The following is an 18,190-nucleotide window of genomic DNA, read 5'->3' on the forward strand; positions in this document are numbered from 1 at the left end:
CAACCCTCCAAACCAAAAGTAGCACATCAACAATAGCAACAAACACAAAGTTTGAAAACCATTGTACATTAGGGCAACAGATACTGGAGAAAGTAAATTTAGTAGGCTGTCAATCCTCATCCTCTAATGTTACATGCAAGAAAAAGATCTTTAAGAGTATAGGAGACGGTAACAGTCAAAGGACTATCTGCCCGTGTAGTGTTAGTGGTTAATAACAAGTGCATTCGGCCATAAGTCCTCTAAAGGGAAAGTAATGGGGAGTTCTACAGGATCCATTAGTGTAAATTAGGGGCTTCTGTTCCTGAAGCCTTCCAAACTGATAACCAAATGCCACCGCTTGCAGAGCATCACCAGTGTGAGCCCTACGAATGGCAGTGTGCCAACAAACGTTGCATTCCGGAATCCTGGCAGTGTGACATGGAGGACGACTGTGATGATAACTCAGATGAAGACAGCTCCCACTGCGCCAACAGGACCTGCCGGCCTGGCTACTTCAAGTGTGCCAATGGCCACTGCATCCCTCAGATATGGAAGTGTGACGTAGACAACGACTGCGGAGACTACTCAGACGAGCCATTACAGGAATGCTGTGAGTTCTGTGTGTGGGTCTGGCCTGAGCGCAGCTCTGTGTGGCGGGAGAGAGAGTGCATAGCCCCTGCTGAAGCCCTATGGCATGCCCCCTCTTCGCTCTCCTCAAGAATGCAGAGGAGAGTTGCACGCTCAGCCTGCAGCTTGAACCACATCCCTGGGTCTCAAATGGCGGATTCCTGGTCTCTGCCCACGGGATGCCTAACTACAGAATATGATAAAAGAACTTACATTTTTATCTTGCACCTTCTGTTTTGAGCCTCAGAGAAAGCTGGTGAGAGACAGCGAAGGTGAAAGAGGGACCTGACCCTCATGTGAAGTGATTTTTTTTTTAACTTCAAACCCAGTAAAAAAATGTACCAGGGTACCTTTTCCCCCATCCCACCCCATTCCCCCCCAACAGTCTGACCACAACATAAAAGAGTGGTAATGACATATTGAGAAAACCTAAGGTTTCTGTCTTTCTACTCTGAGTGAACCAATCACACCTAAAGGAGACCCAGACTTCCCAGGTGACTCAGTGGTGAAGAACCCACCTGCCAATGCAGGAGACACAAGAGATGCGGGTTTGATCCCTGAGTTGGGAAGATCCCCTGGAGTAGGAACTGGCAACCCACTCCAGTATTCTCGCCTGGAAAATTCCATGGACAGAGAAGCCTGGTTGGCTACAGTCCATGGGGCTGCAGAGAGTCAGTCACACAACTTAGCACGAAAGAGACACAGTTGCCAAACAGATAGAGTCTGTTTGGTTGATAACATGGTCACTGTGGAAAGGTGTCTTTGGTTTCCTGGTAGGACCACAACTTCAATTCTTGCTTTGCTTCCTCCTGTCTTTTCAGTGGGCCCCTCCTATCGCTGTGATAACTATACAGAATTCAGCTGTAAAACAAACTACCGCTGCATCCCGAAGTGGGCTGTGTGCAACGGTGTCAACGACTGCAGGGACAACAGTGATGAGCAGGACTGTGGTAGGAGGGGCTGCAGTGGAGGGGGGGAGGGATGAGCAACTTACCAGGAGGGGAGACTGGGTTTCCCATGTCATCTTTTGTTTGTTTGCCTCTAATAACATGTTGCATTTTATAGAGATTTTATAGGGATCCCAGCATTTTACAGGGGGTACTGTAAGGTTCATTTATATCATCTTAAATGAAATCTTTCCCCAAATGTGAAGATATTAGGAATTTGTGTAATTTCTCCCAAATGGGAAATTCTTATTTACATTTGACAAGTTTGTCTTATCTTACAGATTGATTGAAATGGATGGGAGGGAGGAGGTAGAGAAAAGATTTGATATGTATCTCTGAAAAGGATATTTCAAAATCAGAATATTTCTTATTTGGAGGTTTTGATATTTCAAATGTCTCTCTGACTTTCCACATCTTTTGTTTTTGGCAATATAGAAAGAATCTATGGACCAAAGGCCAAATGAATTAATGGAATTTTCCAAGATTAGGCATATTCTCTAGCTTAAAAACAAACTGTGTGTTGGGTTTAGTTGGAAGAGAGGTAGGAAAGATAATGAGTTATTTTAATAACACTGAATCTAATCACCTAAAGACAATGTAATGGACATGTTTTGTTTGCTGGCAGCATCACTCAATTTTCCTTTCCAGGCCTTTGTTGCAAATTATAAGCCAGGGACCAAATCATTTTTTGAACTGTTTCTACAAAAGAGAATGGATTTAGTTTCAAATAGTAGGATAGGTTCAGCTTAGGCTAAAGAGGAGTATTGACAGTGAATGTGGCTGGCATTCCTCTGTCTGGGAGTTTCAAGACTATGGTAGCATAAGCCTCAGACCATCTCACGAGAGCCAGTACTACTTTGGCATTCCTTGACCATGGGGTTCTGAAGTATTTGCAATGACTGATTTGCAGAGTCGATGACATGCAAACCTTCTGGGGAATTTCGGTGTACAAATCACCGCTGCATCCCTCTTCGCTGGAGATGTGATGGGCAAAATGACTGTGGAGACCACTCCGATGAGGAAAACTGTGGTGAGTGTTCGGGGTCCTTCTTTCCCATGTGCCATTGGAGTGGTGATGTCTGCTCTTTGTAACTCAACTGTCAATGCCATTCATCCTCAAAGGGTAGGATGATGGCTCTCTGATCTCTTGCTTTCTGACTGGTACATTTCTACTTTTCATCTTCTTCTTAACTCAACATCATCTCTTTTTTCAAAAAGAACTTGAGGTGACTTACATCATTGCCTTATGATATGTATCAATTTCAGATTAACTAACATGAAATATACTCTAACCCTAGTCTCCTTTTGGAAATGAGAAAGTATGGCCTGTGGAGAGAATCAGGGTGCTGGTTTCACCTGCAATTATAACTGACTAAAAACAGACTTACAACTGAAGTGAAAAGTCTATTTTTGCAGGTTGGATGGTCTCGGACTTGGGGCACAGGATGGGGTTGGGCACAGAGGACACTTAGGCCAGTCCACAAGCCAGTCCACTGTGTATGACTCCTGGTGCCCTCTAATGGCCACGTGGCTTTCCTTTTCAGCCCCCCGGAAATGCACAGAGAGCGAGTTTCGATGTGATGATCAGAGCTGTATTCCTTCTAGATGGGTCTGTGACCAAACCAATGACTGTGGGGACAACTCAGATGAGCGGGACTGCGGTAACTGTTACAGCAATTTGAGGGGCTTCCCACAGAGTCTCGTACTAGGATCAGCATATTGAAGGGGAGTAGGGAATTCGGTATTCTTTCTTGGGAAATCCCATGGATAGAGGAGCCTGACGAGCTACAGTCCATAGGGTCACAAAGAGCTGGACATGCCTTAGCCATGAAACAACAACAGGGACTTGCAATGTGTGTTTGTAAGGTTTTATAGAGTAAGATGATTTTTATGTATTTTAGGTAATATAAAAACCTTAGCATTACAGTACCTTCTTCTCTGTACTTTCTATGCTTTATGATTACGTTAGAGCATTCTAGAGCAGTAATAGGGGAAAATCACAAGAGAGTTTTAAAAATCTCATTTTAACTAGAGGAGAGATTGGTACTTCCATCCCCATATCTTGAATGGGGAAGGTGTAACTTTCTGGAGTTTATTCGCTCACTAACCACAAGTTGTGGGTTTTGTTGTGAGCTAGTCACTGGGTATGGATAGGAATGTGATAGAATACTTACTACCCTCCACAGAGCTAAAATTTGTCTGAGAATACCAAGGCACCTTGGAAATGACATTCTTTCCTTTTCAGAGATGATGACCTGCCGTCCTGGATATTTCCAGTGTGATAGTGGGCACTGTATTTCTGAACATTTGAAGTGCAATGGGTTGGCTGACTGTCATGATGCCTCTGATGAAGCCGATTGTCGTAAGTTTCTAGACAATTGGTATGGTTATGGCTGTTTAGACCCATTAGCCACCACTTCTTAGATTGAAAGGTCATATATATTTTCTATTCAGCATTCATTGATAATTATCAGTTTATGTGGGGCTTGAGTCATCATGTCTATATATTTCACAGTAGTCATTCAAGTACATTTCACTAATAATATTTCAAATATTATATGTATATTGAGAATATATTATGTCTGTGCTAATGAAAGTATTTATATATTATCAACTACTCTACAAATCATTAATTGAATAAAAACTTGGCAGGAAAAGAATATTCAAGCAATGAATAAATGGGTATTCAACCATATTGAAGTTCCAGCATTAAGCATTTACATTTCTGAATTGTAATAAAGGCATATAAAATTGTTTAAAAGTATAAAGGCTATATGATCATTTGTATTTTAGTCTTTTTGAACCACTGAATAAATATTAACTATCGATGCTTATCTATGATGGATTTTGTTGGTCATGTGGTTGCCACATCTTAAAACCTTGGTTTCCAAGAGACTTTAAATGTATGATAGGAAAAGCCAGTATTGGCACTGCTGAAAAGTTTCACTTCCCTGAAAAAGAAAAAACCCAATGCTGTCCATAGAATGACTCATGTCATTAAATACTGGGCTTAGTCAATTATCCTTAAGAGACATTCCATCAGAATTTCAGACCGTTTAAGGCCGCAGTAATTGTGGTTGAATCAGGAAAGAGCAGGCTATAATGGAACACTTTCTATTAGGAGAATTCTTTCTATAAAAGGAGAAATAGCCAGCTAGCTTTCCAAAAAGTATCTTTTTCTAATAATTTGAATATGTCTCCTCCCTACCGACAGCCACCCGCTTTCCCAATGGTGCATACTGCCCAGCTACTATGTTTGAATGTAAAAATCACGTTTGTATCCATTCATCTTGGAAATGTGATGGTGATAATGACTGTGGCGATGGTTCCGATGAAGAACTTCATCTGTGCTGTGAGTGAGAGATTGAGGGGTGGTATTGTCAATGTTTCTTATGTGGAGCATAAGTGGGAGGGCATTTGTACAGTTTTTGTGTATTGGACACATGATCTGATTAGTGCACTTTCACTTGGCCTTCCTGCTTAGTTCTCTACTTGGGACGTGAGAAAGCTGGGCAGACATCCATAGTTTTAAACATTTTTGTGGCCTTTGAAAACAGTGTCCTCAAAAGAAATTGTTGGAAAACCAATATGCATAAATAAAGGCAGGTCTGTTGTGGTCGAAATCTGAGTTAGGGTGGAGTGTGTATCTCTCCTGCTCCACCCCACTTTCAGTGCCCCTCAGAGTATTTCTGCCAAACCCCTGGAGCTTCATAGAACACCTTTAGGAAATATTAAAACCAGTTAATCTTTAAACTCACTTCACTTTACATCATAATTCAAGCCCATCTAATTCCTTTCTGTTGTATGATGCATATTTATTTTTTAAACCAGTCAATGTCAATGTGAGTACCCATCCAAATCCCTTGGGGAAATGTGCTTTGGAAGCACATGCTCTGGTCCACCTCAGGCTTAGACCTATCAAATGTCCAAGGACATTTTGGGTCTAGGCAAAAATATATTGAAAAAGCTCCTTAGGTTTTAATTTGGTCTCTTGGTTGAGAACTACTGATTTTAGCAAAGTGAATGAACATAAGTTTGTTTTGATCATTTTGCTCCATGCCTTGAGTCCTCTGGAAGTTCACGGTTCATGTATTGCTGAAGCCTGGCTTGGAGAATTTTGAGCATTACTTTACTAGCGTGTGAGATGAGTGCAATTGTGCGGTAGTTTGAGCATTCTTTGGCATTGCCTTTCTTTGGGATTGGAACGAAAACTGACCTTTTCCAGTCCTGTGGCCACTGCTGAGTTTTCCAAATTTGCTGGCATATCGAGTGCAGCACTTTCACAGCATCACCTTTGAGGATTTGAAATAGCTCAACTGGAATTCCATCACCTCCACTAGCTTTGTTCGTAGTGATGCTTTCCAAGGCCCACTTGACTTCACATTCCAGGATGTCTGGCTCTAGGTGAGTGATCACGCCATCGTGATTATCTGGGTCGTGAAGATCTTTTTTGTACAGTTCTTCTATGTATTCTTGCCATCTCTTCTTAATATCTTCTGCTTCTGTTAGGTCCATACCATTTCTGTCCTTTATCGAGCCTATCTTTGCATGAAATGTTCCTTTGGTATCTCTAATTTTCTTGAAGAGATCTCTAGTCTTTCCCAATCTGTTGTTTTCCTCTATTTCTTTGCACTGATTGCTGAGGAAGGCTTTCTTATCTCTCCTTGCTATTCTTTGGAACTCTGCATTGAGATGGGAATATCTTTCTCCTTTGCTTTTTGCTTCTCTTCTCTTCCCAGCTATCTGTAAGGCCTCCTCAGACAGCCATTTTGCTTTTTTGCATTTCTTTTCCATGGGGATTTTCTTGATCCCTGTCTCCTGTACAATGTCATGAACCTCTGTCCATAGTTCGTCAGGGATTCTGTCTATCAGGTCTAGTCCCTTAAATCTGTTTGTCACTTCCACTGTATACTCATAAGGGATTTGATCTAGGTCATACCTGAATGGTCTAGTGGTTTTCCCTACTTTCTTCAATTTAAGTCTGAATTTGGCAATAAGCAATTCATGATCTGAGCCACAGTCTGCTCCTGGTCTTGTTTTTGCTGACTGTATAGAGCTTCTCCATCTTTGGCTGCAAAGAATATAATCAATCTGATTTCGGTGTTGACCATCTGGTGATGTCCACGTGTAGAGTCTTCTCTTGTGTTGTTGGAATAGGGTGTTTGCTATTACCAGTGCGTTCTCGTGGCAGAACTCTATTAGCCTTTGCCCTGCTTCATTCTGTACTCCAAGGCCAAACTTGCCTGTTATGCCAGGTGTTTCTTGACTTCCTACTTTTGCATTCCAGTCCCCTATAATGAAAAGGGCGTCTTTTTTGGGTGTTAGTTCTAGGAGGTCTTGTAGGTCTTCATAGAACCGTTCAACTTCAGCTTCTTCAGCGTTACTGGTCGGGGCATAGACTTGGATTACCATGATATTGAATGGTTTGCCTTGGAAATGAACAGAGATCATTCTGTCGTTTTTGAGATTGCATCCTAGTACTGCATTTCGGACTCTTTTGTTGACCATGATGGCTACTCCATTTCTTCTAAGGGATTCTTGCCCACAGTAGTAGATATAATGGTCATCTGAGTTAAATTCACCCATTCCAGTCCATCTTAGTTCGCTGATTCCTAGAATGTTGACGTTCACTCTTGCCATCTCCTGTTTGACCACTTCCAGTTTGCCTTGATTCATGGACCTAACATTCCAGGTTCCTATGCAATATTGCTCTTTACAGCATTGGACTCTGTGTCTGTCACCAGTCACATCCACTGTTGGGTGTCGTTTTTGCTTTGGCTCCATCCCATCATTCTTTCTGGAGTTATTTCTCCACTGATCTCCATTAGTATATTGGGCACCTACTGACCTGGGGAGTTCATCTTTCAGTGTCCTATCCTTTTGCCTTTTCGTACTGTTCATGGGGTTCTCAAGGCAAGAATACTGAAGTGGTTTGCCATGCCCTTCTCCAGTGGACCACTTCCTGTCAGACCTCTCCACCATGACCCATCCGTCTTGGGTGGCCCCACATGGCATGGCTTAGTTTCATTGAGATAGACAAGGCTGTGGTCCATGTGATCAGATTAGCTAGTTTTCTGTAATTTTAGTTTTAGTGTGTCTGCCCTCTGATGCCCTCTTGCAACACTTACCGTCTTACTTGGGTTTCTCTTACCTTGGGCCTTGGGTAATTCCTCTCGCCGCCGCCACCGCCGCCGGCCCCAGCCCCAGCCCCCCGCCCGGCCTAGGCCCTGTCAGCCGCCGGCCCCGGCCCCCGGCCCGGCCTAGCCCCTGTCGGCCGCCGCCCCCGGCTCCCGGCCAGGCCTAGCCCCTCTCGGCCGCCGCCTCCGGCCTCTGGCCTGGCCTAGGCCCTGTCTTGAGAAACCTGTATGCAGGTCAGGAAGCAACAGTTAGAACTGGACATGGAACAACAGACTGGTTCCAAATAGGAAAAGGAGTACGTCAAGGCTGTATATTGTCACCCTGCTTATTTAACTCATATGCAGAGTACATCATGAGAAACGCTGGGCTGGAAGAAACACAAGCTGGAATCAAGATTGCCGGGAGAAATATCAATAACCTCAGATATGCGGATGCCACCACCCTTATGGCAGAGAGTGAAGAAGAACTAAAGAGCCTCTTGATGAAGGTGAAGGAGGAGAATGAAAAAGTTGGCTTAAAGCTCAGCATTCAGAAAACTAAGATCATGGCATCTGGTCCCATCACTCCATGGGAAATAGATGGGGAAACAGTGGAAACAGTGTCAGACTTTATTTTTTTGGGCTCCAGAATCACTGCTGATGGTGACTGCAGCCATGAAATTAAAAGACGCTTACTCCTTGGAAGGAAGGTTATGGCCAACCTAGATAGCATATTTAAAAGCAGAGACATTACTTTGCCAACAAAAGTCCGTCTAGTCAAGGCTATGGTTTTTCCAATGGTCACGTATGGATGTGAGAGTTGGACGGTGAAGAAAGCTGAGCGCCGCAGAATTGATGCTTTTGAACTGTGGTGTTGGAGAAGACTCTTGAGAGTCCCTTGTACTGCAAGGAGATCCAATCAATCCATCCTAAAAGAGATCAATCCTGGGTGTTCATTGGAAGGTCTGATGCTGAAGCTGAAACTCCAATACTTTGGCCACCTCATGCGAAGAGTTGACTCATTGGAAAAGACCCTAATGCTGGGAAGGATTGGGGGCGGGAGGAGAAGGGGACGACAGAGGATGAGATGGTTGGATGGCATCACCGACTCAATGAACATGGGTTTGGGTAGACTCTGGGAGTTGGTGATGAACAGAGGCCTGGCGTGCTGCAATTCATGGGGTCGCAAAGAGTCGGACACGACTGAGTGACTGAACTGAACTGAACTTGAGTCATTGGAGATCTCAGGCATCATCTCTGTTACTAAGAGAGTCAGTATCACCTGGGGACCTGTTAGAAACACAGATTCATGGGCCCATCCCACATCTACCCAATCAGAATCTCTGGCAGTGGAGGCCAGCAATCTCTGCATTAGTAAGCTGCCCACCCACCTCCCCAACCCCTCCCTCACCCACCAGGTGATTCAGAAGCAAGCCAAGGTTAAGAATGTCATGTAAGTAGAAGCCTTCCATTCCTCTTAAACTCTTAATTCTTAGTCTCATTTAGCTGTAATTCACTTCTGAGGTTCTCATCACCTCTCCCATTCAATTTTCTAGATTCTTCACTATTCGTTTTGTCCCTCACTATTCATTTTTAGGATTTGATCTAGAAAATAATATATCAGAATATTCCTTCCATCAAGAGAATTTAATTATATTATATAATTAAAATATAAATTACATTATATTTTCCCAGTGGCATCCCAGTATTTCCCTTGCCACATCTTTTCTTCTAAGGAACTAACAATAGTTTGTTTTGTTTTTCACTTGAAGAATCTTGAAAAAGAGCTTAAACATGTGTAACTGTCAAATAAATCCTGGAAAAGTTGTTTCCCACTATAAGATAAAGTGCCCATAGTTAGTAAGATTAAACTTTGGGGAGGCAGAGACACAGCTACATGAAAAAGTGATCAGCGCTGTTTTATAATGTTACATTTGCCTTTCACCACAAATAATCGTTGTGAAGTTCTATTAACAATACTTCCAAGAACCAACTTTTGTAGCTGTTCTTTTTTTCCCCTCAACCTCATTAAAAATCTCTCCTCTTGCTTCCTGTGTGTGGTACCAAGGCAGAAGGAAAATCAAACAGCCCATGTCATCCATGGGAAAGAGGAAAACACCTGTGTGTTGAGGTCTGAATCCTGGTACAGGTATAGAGGAACAGGATATGTCCCTGTTCCAATCAAGGGCCCTGGGTTTTACCTGTAGGTTCCTCACAGGGGATGAGCATCAGCCAGAGATCTAACTCTGGGTAACAGAATGAGTCCATGTTTGCTTTGAGATGTCAACTTTGAAAGTAATAGGTGAGGAAATTGAGGAAGGAAATTCCATCATGGTGTAGAACTTTAATGAAAAGACTTCATTTTCTGGACTGTAGTTGGAGGGACAAGCAGTGAGCTCCTGGCTGTTAGGATGAGCGATCGTGTATAGTCCTGCTGGTCTCTCCAACCTCCCGGCCTCCGTTGTCCTCCTCACTCTGTGCTCCAGCCACAGAGATCTTTTATTCAGGTCCAGAAGCCTGCCATCTTCTTCCTGACCCAGACTCTTCCCATGGGAAGCCTCTTCTGATCCCTCCTCCCCTAGATCTATATCAGATCTTCCCAGTAGATGCTTTCATAGCATGTTTCCTCTGGGGCCCTTACCACAGTTGTAGTTGGATGGTTAATTTGTGAAGTTGGTTTCTCTGCTAGAATAAAATCCCATGAAGACAGGGACTGTGTCTTTCTTTTCCCCAGTTGAACCTGGTGCACAACGCAGCACGAGGGTGTCAACGAGACACCCGATCGGTTAATCAAATAAGCCAGTAAGGGGCGAATCCAAGCAAGCCCGAGCCTGGTGCTGGCAACAGGAGTGTTTTTAGATATTGACCCTTACGTTCTTCTCTTAATGTAAACTTTTGCCTTTTCATCTTGTGTTCTAGTAAATGTTGCCTGTGACTCACCATACCGTTTCCGGTGTGACAACAATCGCTGCATTTATCGTCATGAGGTGTGCAACCAGGAGGATGACTGTGGAGATGGAAGTGATGAGAAAGAGGAGCTCTGTAAGCAAAAGTCAAAAGGGAGAAGGGAAAAAGAAAGGCCCCCAGTTGTCTGCAGTCCGCAAAATGTACCTCAGGGATTTCAGTTTGTTCTATAGCGGCTTGAGCTGTGTGTATGACTGCAGATCTCCATGGACATTATTGTTTGCAAGACTCCCTAAACACACAGTACTCAGATACAGCCCTTCCCTCATTCTTCCTATTTCATTTGAACCAGAAAGTTCCTTAAGGAAGTGAAAACAAATACTAAATAGTGGTTTGAGTCCCACTTGAAAAACTAATGGTTTATCTCCTTTCAAAGATGAGGTTTGGTCACTCTTCAGCCTAGAGCTTCTGATTGTTAATCGAGGGATGGGAACTTCTCAATGAAAAGCATGAAAAGCTCATGTTGTGTAAGGCAGCACTAGTGTTCACAGGGCTTATCTAATATCCTTCTTTAAAATGAAAATGCATTTCCCAGAAGAGAAAAATGATAGATTATTTTAAGAGATAAATGGCTGCATTTAATATTTTAGGTATTGAGAAATCTATGCTTTTCCATTTTGAGACTGGTTTCCATCTATCCATTGAAGGAAGGAGCTGACTGATTTTCTGGGAAATTTAATTTACCTGGAAAAAGTCAGTGAGGAAGGTTATTTAACCTGAGTCCAATTACTTTTTTCCTAAAAGGAGTTTATCTGGGGAAATTTAGATAAATGCTTTTCTACTCTCTGTTCCTTATGTTGATGTGGCCTTAGAATGCTTACTGCCAGCTGCCGTCCTATGTCAGGCAGACCTTGGTACTACCACCATGGTCAACTTTGTACCTTTCCTCTCCTTCCCCTTTTTGGGGCAGAGATGAACCAATGGTTATAACATTGTTAATATGTTTGTTTGAAGCATAACACAAAAGAATGAAAACCTAGAAATAAAACCTTTTTAAAAAATTGGGGCAGGGTTACCTCTTTTCCTCTTCTATTTCCACTTCCTCTATTAGTCATGCCAGACATTTGTAGGATGTGATCAAATCCCAGAGTGGAAAAAAGGGATAGGAGGCTAAAAATCTTCCCATGGAGGAGGATGTTAGAGGAATCACTGCTAGGCATCACAGTAGGTGAAATGCAACATTTCAATGGCTTACACCAGCAGAGGCCTAAAGTTTGAAGGTCGGGCAGCCCCCTTCATCCTGTATGAAGCCATCCAGAACACCTAGTCTTCAAGGTTGCTGAGGTGGGAGAAGAGAGAAATGGAGGAGACAGTTCCTTACTTCCTAGGCCTGGAAGTGACAGGTGTCCATTATGCTCATAGTCCATTGGTTGGAGCTAGTCAGGTGGCCCCAAGCTAACTGCAAGGGAGACCAGGAATTGTAGGGAAGCACCAGCTTATTTGTGAGAAACACAGTCTCTGCCACAGAAGGAAGCATCTTGTTTCGCAGAAGAGAATGTTTTGACTTGAACTTATTCTTAAATTATAGGTGTAGAACCGACTCCTAGACCTTGTACACCGGATGAATTTAAGTGTAGCAATGGGCGTTGCATTCCACAGCACCGGGTGTGTGATCATGTTAATGACTGTGGTGACAATTTTGATGAGACTGGATGCAGTAAGTAAATAATTATTTTTGTACTTCATGGTAGTAACTCCGGTTACCTTACTGAAAAACTTGCAATAACATAAAGTAAATGGTAACCACATTTGTCTTTAGTTTACACGTTGTGTTTCTTTATTGAACACTTTTTCTATACCAGACATTGTGCTGAATACTACATGGACTGTTTCATTTTATCCATGTAACAATCCTGTGAGTTAGGTATTGTTTGTCTCTCTGTCACTCTCTTTTAAACAAATGAGGAAACCACCCTACAGGTTAAATAAATTGCCCGTGTCTTCCTGTCATTAAGAAATTGAGTCAGGATTTGAACTCTGGTCTCCTTAACTGCAAGGCATATCCTCTTCCCAGTTCACTAGGTAGCTATCAGAACCTTAAAGCTATTTATTTCGTTTCTTGGTTTGCACATTTTTTTCATCTTAAGCCAAATGCAGTATCTTTGGCACAGAGGGGAAGAGTAGTTGATAAGAATGGAAATGTCAGGACATTCTTAGTGGTCCAGTGGTTAAGACTCTGTGCTCCCAATGCAGGGGGCCTGGTTCAATCTCTGGTTGGGGAACTAGATCCCACATGTTGCAACTAAAGATCCCATATGCTTTCCTCTAGTTGTAGGGAGAGGGGGCTACTCTTCATTGCCCTGTGTGGGCTTCTTGTTGCGGTGGCTTCTCTTGTTGTGGAGCACAAGCTCTAGGGTGTATGGGCTTCAGTAGTTGAAGCTTGCGGGCTAGAACACAGGCTCAGTAGTTGGTTGTGGCACATGGGCTGAGTTTCTCCACGGTATGTGGGATCCTCCCCGACCAGGGATTGAACCTGTGTTTCCTGCATTAGCAAATGGGTTCTTCACCACTGAGCCACCAGGGAAGCCCAACATACATTCTTTAATTTGTTACTCAAATTAGCTCCAGGGGATTACTGCTATTATGTCTAAAATAAAGCTCAGAGAGCTTGAATAACTTGCTTGAGGTCATACAGAGTGGCAGGGGCAGAATTGGAACAGTCCTGGGACTCCAGACTGGAAGAACTGGCTCCCACTTCCTCTGCCACTAGCTGTGCCACTTAGAGTACATACTAACATTGCCAGGCCTCAATTTCTTTTTAGGAAAAAGGAGGGAGTTCTTCAAACCCTACAAGTCTGGACTTGGTAACATTAGTTAGCTCCACATGCTTCCAACTTCCTGGGCTTTAATAGCCTTTTTCTGAGGCCCCTCAAGGATTTCCTGGCCAATTTTTCTCCTGTGTGGGTTACAGAGGAAAATGAAGAACCAACCATATTTAGTTGATTTGCCATTTGTTCCACACACTTTCTCAATAGGATTGGAGTTTTTGACATAATAATGTGACTTAAATTAAATATTTAAAAGGCATAAACATGAGAGAATTTGCAGAACTGAAAGGTTGATTTGGGTTCTGATGCCTGGAGATTAACTGATAATATGAATGGTTCCAGGACTTTGGGTTATTTCCAAGTTAGGCTTGGGTCAAGCATTGGTTTCTCTTTCAGTTGCCTGTGCAAATTAAAAGGCTTAAAATCAGCCATAGTGCCTTTTCTTTTCAAGGTAACTTCCTTGCCGAGGAATTGTTTGTTTGTATTTTTGGTTGTGCTGGGTCTTCATTGTTGCGGCGATTAGGGGCTACTCTTGTGGAGTGTGGGCTCTAGGCTCGCAGGCTTCAGTAGTTGCCGCTCGAAGGCTCTAGAGCACGGGCTCAGTGGTTATGGAGCATAGGCTTGGTTGCCCCATGGCATGTGGGATCTTCCTGGACCAGAAATCGAACCTGCAAGGCAGATTCTTCACCATAGTACTTTTAATTCAAATGACATTTAATTAAAAGCAGGATTTATTTAAGGGAACTAGGTAGCCCAGGCATTAATGTGGTATGGAAGCAACATTTCTTTTCAGATATTTTTTAAATTAGTTCATTTATCTATTTTTTAACTTTACAATATTGTATTGGTTTTGCCATACATTGACATGAATCCACCATAGGTGTACATGTGTTCCCCTTCCAGAACCCCCCTCCCACCTCCCTCCCCATCCCATCCCTCCGGGTCATCCCTAAGCAGATCTGTGATGGAATTCAGTCTTACTGCATTGGGCTAGTTTGACTAAGATAAAGAATTCTCATTTTAAATGCCAGTTCTTGGGTGCTGCTTATCTGCTTGCTTTCCTTTTCATTTCCTTTTCTCCTCCTCCTTTTCTTTTAAACAGGATCAATGCCTTCCATTTATATGTGTGTGTGTGTGTATGCTATATATACATGTATACACACATGAGATGTATATATTATATATATATATATATATAATTTGGGCTTTCCAGGTGGCACTAATGGTAAAGAACCTGCCTGCCAGTGCAGAAGATGTAAGGGATGTGAGTTTGATCCCTGGGTCAGGAAGAGCCCCTGAGGAGGGCATGGCAACCTACTTCAGTATTCTTACCTGGAGAATCCCATGGACAGAGGAGCCTGGTGGGCTACGGTCCATAGGGTCACAAAGAATCAAGACAGTACTGCAGTGACTTAGCATGCATGCACACAAATATTATTTATATATTGATATCATTGTATAATAGTAAGATAGTGGAGCAGGTGGTGACAGTTGTAAAGAGTCCCTGGCTTTTTGATTCTGTCCAGAAATTGATGCTCGGAAGATGATCCTGGCAGTGCTGAGTATAATCAGAAAACTGCCTCAAGTATCTAACATTACATATATTTGTACAAATGGAATTCAGGGCATTAGCAGATATACCTGTACAGAGGTCTCTGATACTCAGCAAAGCTTATGGAAAGGGGTCATCTCGAGACTTTCTGTTCTCTAATGGCTGTCTGTGGGTGTTCTTCTGATAGGCCACTTGAGTGTTCACTTGTGCTTGATCCGCTTTGAGCTTTCATTTGTAATGCTGGGATTTTGTGTTTCAGATAGAGGAAAAGACAGATCATGTGCTGAAAATCTGTGTGAACACAACTGTACCCAGTTACGTGAAGGAGGATTCATCTGCTCCTGTAGACCTGGATTCAAAGCCGATAGTATTGACAGAAACCTCTGTGAAGGTAGAGTACATTTCCTCCAATTCCTATTAGGAGAACCTTGTACTTTTTAGGTTCTCCACTCATTCCCTTTTATTAAACACGGTTTAATTCCCTTCATGGGGCTAAGCTCATGCCAGTTGCTTTTTTTCCATGCTGTCTTATCGCTGTCTGGCATAGCCCTGGGTGATAGTTCATCTTCAGTAATGTTTGTGAAACTGATGTGATGAATGAAGGCTTGGGTGATGATGGCTCCTTATTGTATCAGTGTGTGAGATCAAACTTTCTTTTTAACCAACACAAGTCTGCCTTTCTTCAGACAATACGTATTTATTACACCCCTCCTTATGTCAGACGTATGTAAATGAGTTCTAAGATGGGGCGCTTACCAAGATAGTAAATATCAAGTAGGATTTTAGGTGTGTTTGATCATTTGAATTTACTGTTCCTATTTCATGATGTACCATACTCAGATGATTAGAATAGTTCTTTTGAGGGCTGATGCCTAAGAACTCAGTTGAAAAAGCCAAATCAGTGCCGCCCTTTCCTGGAGCCAGTTAGCAGGAGGGAAGTGGTACCAAATACCAGTGGCACAACAGCTGCTTCCCCAAAGGGCAAATCTTGTTCTGCTGTTGTACAGAGTCAGACTGCTTCTGTTTCAATCTGGTCTTTGGGACTTTGGGTTCAATAGCAGTCCATACCTGAGAGAATCATTTTGGAAGATTAAATGAGGGAAAAACTTGAAATGCATGTGAAATAGTATCTGAAGTTTGGTCAGTGTTCTGCAAATGTTGGCAGCATGACTTATGTTCATCTGCACTCTTCTCATCCTTATTGCTTGTGAATATGGATTTAAACAGAAGCAGGATCTCTAAGGAAGGGATGGGCTCTAAGCAGATGTTGCCCACTTGGTTTTATTTTGCCTGCAGACATCAATGAATGTATGCAGTTTGGGAGTTGTCCCCAGATCTGCCATAACACCAAAGGAAGTTATGAGTGTTCCTGTGCCGAAGGGTTCACATCTCTGAGTGACAGATACGGAGAACGGTGTGCGGCTGACGGTATGATGCGTTGACGGGGGAATAACTGACTTTTGAAGACTCCAAGCCGATGGCTACAATATACCAGGAAATAAACTTTTGAGTCCTATTTTTTAAATTCACCAGCTACTTCTCTTCCAACACCCAGCCCACTCTCTTCTCCTCTCCCCTGCCATATCAAAACAATAACCACAACCCCCAACAAATACATAGGCACTGAAATAAGAGTCAAGTGTTACTTATTATTCTGGATTTAGCCTCTGGTCCACCTGGATAAAAACTTCAAAAAGTGGACAAGATATCCCTCTCCAGAGGATTCAGACAACAAATGCTTCTGTGTAGAATGGTGGTCAGCAAAGCCTTCCACTCCACTGAGGTCAAGGTTTGAGGTCCAGTAATCCAAAATAGGTCACAAAACACATCCCATTCAATGGGTCATAGTCAGTTGGAGCAGATCAGGAACATTCTGTTGACAAACCTTTTTTTTTTATTGTTCATGGACTATTGATCACAGACAGAAAGAGTCTGGCTTATTCACGACTTCAGTTTGGTTAATGCCAGTATCTATGAATCAGGCCTGAATGAAAGCAGAAATAGAGACTACATAAAAATGGCAAAAGAGAAAATCAGAAGTATCACAGTCCAGATTTCCAGAGTTCTGATATAAATAAGCATTTCTCAGTTAAGGAGTCTTTATAATCTTATGGATTTGAATTTAAAGTTTGTAATTGAGTTTAAGGACTTGATAAGAAGGCGACATGTTTATTTTGCATATTAAGGGTAAAATGGCTGTTCAATTTCTTTGTACAAATTGAGCTTTTGTACAAAGCGTACATTTGACTAGCATACTTAAATATTTTACCCTCTAAGCATTTTTGACTCTGAATGCAAACTAGGGTGAAGGCATTTGAACAGTTAGTGTGGTAATTAAGCAGCAAATTAGAAAATCTTCAACTCTTTTACCAAAGAGATGACAGAGATGAGAAATTTAGATAAAACACTATATCAAGATACAGGAAATACATAAAATGAACTTTTAAAAGTTACTTAAATTGGGTTTGATTGACATTATGCAAGTAAATTAAAAAAATTCTAGACAGTGTATCTTGGAATAGTCACCATTAACATAGCTGCTCTAACTAAAAAAAAAATAAAACAAGAACAAGCTGGTTTTTTGTCATTAGCTAGAAGCTAAATTGGGTCATGGAGCTGATTACCAGCTAAAAGAATCGTTAAAATCTGTCAGTAAAAAATGAGAAATGAAGACTTCTGGGTAAACTTTTAGTAAGACTCTACATATTGAATTTCTTCTGTGAGACCAAATATCTACAACTTATTTGTTTTAATGTCAGTGAAAAAAAAATCAGTGAAAAAGAGGTAACTATCCAGGGATCTCAGTCTTTGCTTTGCTTTAAACTGTTACCTAAAGATGAAGAACTGATTATATCCTTAACAGAGATGGAGACAAGAATGTCACAGATTTTGCAACCCAGTTGATGGTCAGTTCCACTGATCAGCAGAGTTCAGTTCCTAGAAAAAATGTGTGTGTGCATGTGTAAGGACAGGGAGGATATCTGCTGTTTTATATCCAAAATTCAGGTAGAATTCATATAGATTAATCAGCCCTTCTTTTGTTTCCAGGTAATCCTCCTTTGCTGCTACTGCCTGAGAATGTGAGAATTCGAAAATACAACCTCTCATCTCTTCAGTTCTCAGAGTACCTTGAAGACCAGGAGCGCATTCAGACTATGGATTATGATTGGGATCCAGAGGGCACAGGCCTCAGTGAGTATGAACCCTGGCATCTGTCACTGATATCAGTTGAATCCA

General features: G+C 42.2%; 1 protein-coding gene across 1 annotated transcript in view; it reads left to right on the top strand.

The window, feature by feature from the left end:
• Nucleotides 1-18,190, top strand: part of LRP2 (LDL receptor related protein 2) — a 177,825-nt gene that overhangs the window by 139,290 nt on the left and 20,345 nt on the right. Inside the window, exons 56-66 of the mRNA XM_081577887.1 lie at nucleotides 344-589; nucleotides 1,428-1,556; nucleotides 2,464-2,583; nucleotides 3,098-3,214; nucleotides 3,799-3,915; nucleotides 4,768-4,905; nucleotides 10,589-10,711; nucleotides 12,162-12,290; nucleotides 15,213-15,344; nucleotides 16,250-16,381; nucleotides 18,002-18,145. Coding sequence (XP_081434013.1) covers nucleotides 344-589; nucleotides 1,428-1,556; nucleotides 2,464-2,583; nucleotides 3,098-3,214; nucleotides 3,799-3,915; nucleotides 4,768-4,905; nucleotides 10,589-10,711; nucleotides 12,162-12,290; nucleotides 15,213-15,344; nucleotides 16,250-16,381; nucleotides 18,002-18,145 — 1,527 coding nt within the window. The remainder of the gene's footprint in view (nucleotides 1-343; nucleotides 590-1,427; nucleotides 1,557-2,463; nucleotides 2,584-3,097; nucleotides 3,215-3,798; nucleotides 3,916-4,767; nucleotides 4,906-10,588; nucleotides 10,712-12,161; nucleotides 12,291-15,212; nucleotides 15,345-16,249; nucleotides 16,382-18,001; nucleotides 18,146-18,190) is intronic.

The sequence above is a fragment of the Giraffa tippelskirchi genome, chromosome 3 (genome assembly GCF_054371585.1).
Source record: "Giraffa tippelskirchi isolate mGirTip1 chromosome 3, T2T-mGirTip1v1.2.pri, whole genome shotgun sequence".
NCBI lineage: Eukaryota > Metazoa > Chordata > Mammalia > Artiodactyla > Giraffidae > Giraffa > Giraffa tippelskirchi.